Source organism: Helianthus annuus, chromosome 16, assembly GCF_002127325.2.
Source record: "Helianthus annuus cultivar XRQ/B chromosome 16, HanXRQr2.0-SUNRISE, whole genome shotgun sequence".
NCBI classification, from domain to species: Eukaryota; Viridiplantae; Streptophyta; class Magnoliopsida; order Asterales; family Asteraceae; genus Helianthus; species Helianthus annuus.
This window is the reverse complement of record NC_035448.2, coordinates 124,475,120-124,479,745: the sequence shown is the minus strand read 5'-3', so window position 1 is coordinate 124,479,745 and position 4,626 is coordinate 124,475,120. Positions and strand designations below refer to the sequence as shown.

At 43.4% G+C, this 4,626-nt stretch overlaps 1 protein-coding gene across 1 annotated transcript; it reads right to left on the bottom strand.

Annotated features, from left to right (window-relative positions):
* Window positions 1–1,330: 1,330 nt before the first annotated feature.
* LOC110932285 (vegetative cell wall protein gp1-like) lies at window positions 1,331–2,394 on the bottom strand. Its single transcript, XM_022175633.1, has 2 exons — window positions 1,578–2,394; window positions 1,331–1,464 (listed from the first exon to the last, which is right to left on the bottom strand). The coding sequence occupies exons 1-2, from the start codon at window positions 2,392–2,394 to the stop codon at window positions 1,331–1,333; spliced, it is 951 nt and encodes a 316-aa protein (XP_022031325.1).
* Between the last annotated feature and the right edge of the window lie 2,232 nt (window positions 2,395–4,626).

Genomic DNA, 4,626 nt, shown 5'->3' with positions numbered 1-4,626 from the left:
TCTCTTTCTTCTTCGGTTCAACATTCGAAAACTTGTTCAAGCGAATGGCCTGCTCAGTAAGAGCCACACTGAGATCGATGGCTTCTGTGATTGTCGCAGGCTTGGATGTGGTGACCATACTCATGATCTGAGGTGCCAATCCCCAGATAAAGCGCTTAATTCGTTTGAACTCCGGTGTGACCATGTATGGCACTACATGGGACAAATCGTGGAATCTCTGAACATACTCCGCAATCTTGGGACCTTCCATTTTTAGATGCCAGAATTCAGTCTCCAGCTTCTGAATTTCAGCACGTGAGCAGTACTTCCTTCTCATGAGCTCCTTCAGCTCATTCCATGACATCGCATAAGCAGCAGCTTCACCAAGAGTTTGCACTTGCAAATTCCACCAAGATAGGGCTCCATCCAGAAATAGCCCCGAGATGTAGGTCACTTGTTGCTCGGGAGCACACTTGCTCATTCTAAGAACAGACTCAGTCTTCTCAGCCCATCTAACAAACGCAACAGCACCTCCTGTGCCGTCGAAATTCACGGGCTTGCAATCGAGAAATTGCTTGTAAGTGCACCCTGCACATACGTTAGGATTTACAAATGGTATTAGCAAACGTGCTAAAAATATCCAAATGTATCATAATATCTCAAACGACTTAACATTACCATTCGGTGGATTGTTATTGCTGTGGTTTTGAGAGATATTTCCACTTGTTTCTGCATGAGAAGCAGCATACTGCGCGATAGCGGCAACAATGATTCCTTGAAGTTCTGCCTCATTAGTGGGCATGCGCGGATCACATCTTGGTGGCATCTTTTAAAAATGTTTCACGTTGGTCAGGTCATAACAAGTAAATGGTATACGTATGTAACAACAATATCAGGCACATAACATCTCATGTTACAAATAGATCAAGCACATAACATCACATGTTATAGAATATAAACAATCAATCCAACATCACATATAATGAGAATACTGCGATTGCGCTATCATAAATCAAGACCACAGTACAATGTTTACAAGTTTTGTGACCGTATCATACATCAAAAGTGACTAAGGGCCACATCGCCCTTGTCTGATCTGTCTAATCAACTACAACAACAATCCAGAACTAAATATCAAAAGTAATGTCATCAAAATGCGGTCTTCAAAAAGTTGTATAGTCTGCACAATCGCGGTCCTCTCACCAAAAGTCTACCTGCATCGAATCAAAACGCCTATGCTGATGGCGGAGGAGGATGAGGAGGAGGAAAATGAGAGTAATACAAGCGACGTATATGTAACCAATCCTGCTCTAAAGCGCGACAGACGCGCAGCAAATATGCTATCTGCTGCTCAGAGGTCAAGAAACGGACGTCTGAGTCGGGTGAAAGTGGACGCGGAGGGTGCGGTGCTGAAAACGGGGTCTGACAACGGCAAGGTGGTCGCTGAGCTCTCTCCAACTCCTGTATGCGACGGGTCAGTGCCTCCTGCTGTATCATCAATGATGTGAGTATGTCCTCCGTAGAATACCCAACATGGTATGGGTGATACGGATCAGACAGTGGCATGATAGGGGGCGTAGTCCATAGAAATGGCTCGCTCGACGGAGTGAAGGACGGTGCAGTGGGTGGTGTAATAGTGGGAAACTGAGACGCGAATGGAAAAGGTGATGAAAGCCTGGGTGGAGCAGGAACAGGCGGCTGCCTAGATGACCCCTCTCCAGGACGCGGTGGCGGTATGTCCTGAAGAAACGTAACAGGAAGATCTGTGCGTTGAGCATCTGTGGTGTGTGGGGGAAATAGTGGGATATCAGTGGGTGCTGAAATGGGTACTGAAACAGGTGCTAAAACAGGGGCTGCTGGAGGTGTAACATGTAACACAAATGGTGGGTAATCGTCATCGTCATCGATCCACCCGTTACGAGTGTCGGCGTAACGTGGATCTATATGGGTAGCAAAAGGTGCACGGTCGAACAGCACCGACATCGGATCAAGAAATGGTGCAACAACAGGATCCTCTATCAAGAGTGGAGCATCAACAGGAGCGTCAACAACATGATCATCTACCAACGGTGGAGCAGCAACAGGTTGATCGGCAATGGGTACCTCATCAACAAAAGGAGCAACAGCGGGTGCATCGCCATGAACAGGGTCATGCTCTAATGTAGGATCAGGAGCAATGACTAGCTCTGGGGCCACAGCAGGCTCCGGGTTAACAAAATCCATATCAAAGGCAGCTGGATCATCAAACAAAGGATCAATAGGGGCTACAGGCTCCTCTAGGGGCTGGTTTAAGTGAATGAACTCGATATCCTGGTCAGGATCAAAACCAGGGGGAAAGACAAGATCGAAATCATCATCAACCTCGTGATCAAACTCAAGATCGTGTGCAGGAGCAGGTGCAGTTGATGACGCCATGTCAGGGTCGGCGTCGTGAGAGTGATGCAGACGCCACAGACTCAAATGAGTCTGGGACAGGTGAATGAACAGGAGCCTCCTCTGCAGGAGCATCAGCAATGGGTAAGATGACATCCGCAGCAATAGGGGCCCTGCCCTCATAGTCAGCCTCAGGTGGGTCCTCCTCAAGCAAATCGACATCGTCGTCAGAAACGACATCGAGGGGCATATCAACAACTGGATAAGCAGCAAGAACTATAGGAGCAGGGATCACCGCAAGTGGCAAGTCCCTGACAGGAAGGCCATCAGCAGGCTCAGGTCCGACGTCAGGCAGCGCAAAGGGCTAGAAATCGTCATCGTCGGTACTAGTGGTGTCGAAAGTGTAGACCTCTCGCTCTGAAGAAACTCTGTCATCTGATACGATCGCCATAGGATCTAAGGTGTCTGAAACTCCAGTGTCTGATGAAGAGGGCATGATGTCTGTAACACAACCACACATATGCATAAACAATCAACATATAATCAAATAAACATGTTAGTCACCAATATACAAACAAGTAATTCTCCTAGTCTCACAAGACTAACCTCCCAGCCTCTCAGACTGAACCTCCTAGTCTCTCAGACTAACTCCCTGGCCTCACAGACCAAAACCTCCCCAATCTCAAAGATTGGCCCCTCAGTCTACATGACTGAACCTCCCCAGCCTTTAGGGCTGAACTCCCTCAGTCTCCTGGACTGAACCATAAATTTTGAAAAGTGCTCATACTTTTTGTTTGTAAAAATGTTTTGTATCCTGGATCTGGACGTAATGTATGCAATGTAAAAATGTTTTCATGAGAGTCCTAGTGATCATAGTCTAGACTCGAGAAAGAATCCTAGTTCGCTATGATCAATGCTCTGATACCAAGTTGTCACACCCTGGCTTTGCGGAAGCGTGGGTTTATTTGGTGTGACTTCTTAATACCATAGCTTAATCACAACAAAGCTATATGAAAGTAAAACCATGATGATCATCCATTAATTCAAGTTTTAAAAATTAAATACGACAGCATTGTTTTCAAAAGTCGACACATGCAACGAAATTACAACATGACATAATAAAAGTCTTGTTCATACTACACAACCATAAGACATGAATTAAAAACACAGTTTAAGACTTGTGACTCGTCCAGGCAAAAGTCACAATTCCTAAACTTGGATGACATCATTTCTCCTACGCAGCTTGACGACATAGCATACCTTGCCAGATCCCTAATTTCCTGAAATACATGTAATTTGAAAAATCAACAAAAAGTTGAGCGAGTTCATGTAAAAGTGAGCATGAATAAACCTTTAAAATATGTATAAAAGTCCCTGGTATGTAGCAATAAGGAAAAAGAGATCACCAATAGGTTGCAAAGCCACTGGTATGTGTGAGAAAGTGCAGGGAAACTCAAACCTAGCAAATTTGTACCGGGCTTCCGGCTGTAAGACACAGTCACCTCTATGGGCTTCCCCGGCCTCACGGGTGTGGGCTCGCTACACCCAAATAGATCTATCACTCTTGTGTCCCTCGGTCCTAACAAAGAGGATTAATGGCCTCGAGTGTTGTACCCACCCCTCACATGATCTAGTAGTATAAACCCTCCCTGCGCTAACCATACCATGTAATAAAAGTTGTAATAGTTGTCGCATGTATTTCACCCCCGAAGTATAAAACTGAAAACAGTAAAGAGAAAAGGGGGACATGAACTAACAGAAGTGCGTCTCGAAATAGTCGGTCTCAAATCAACCTGCTGCGATTCCTATTATACGAATGACCGTGCCTTAGCTTAAGGTTTAACGTTTTTTTGGGAAATAGTTGGACAACTATTTCGTATTTGCACTTCTTAATTATTTAATAAGTATATTCCTTCCCAAGGATGGGGGTAATAATACATGTATGTTTTATAATTCCGAAAATATATTTTTAAGTCTCACTTGAAAATATATTTTATCACTTTGTCTAAAATATTTTAGTTTTCCAAAAAAATATATATATATTTCCCAAAAATATTATATTTTATTTCATAAGTTTTCCCAAAATAATATTTCACCAAAAATTTACTAATAAGAGTATTTTTCCGAAAAAAATACATAAGTTACATTTTTAAAGTTCGCGTTGTACTACAATACTTGTATAACTTAAATATTTATTTTGTGAGAGCGTTGATATTATTTTGGGAGTCGTAATTTCATGGTATTTCAAGTTATATTACTTTTACCCTAAAAATA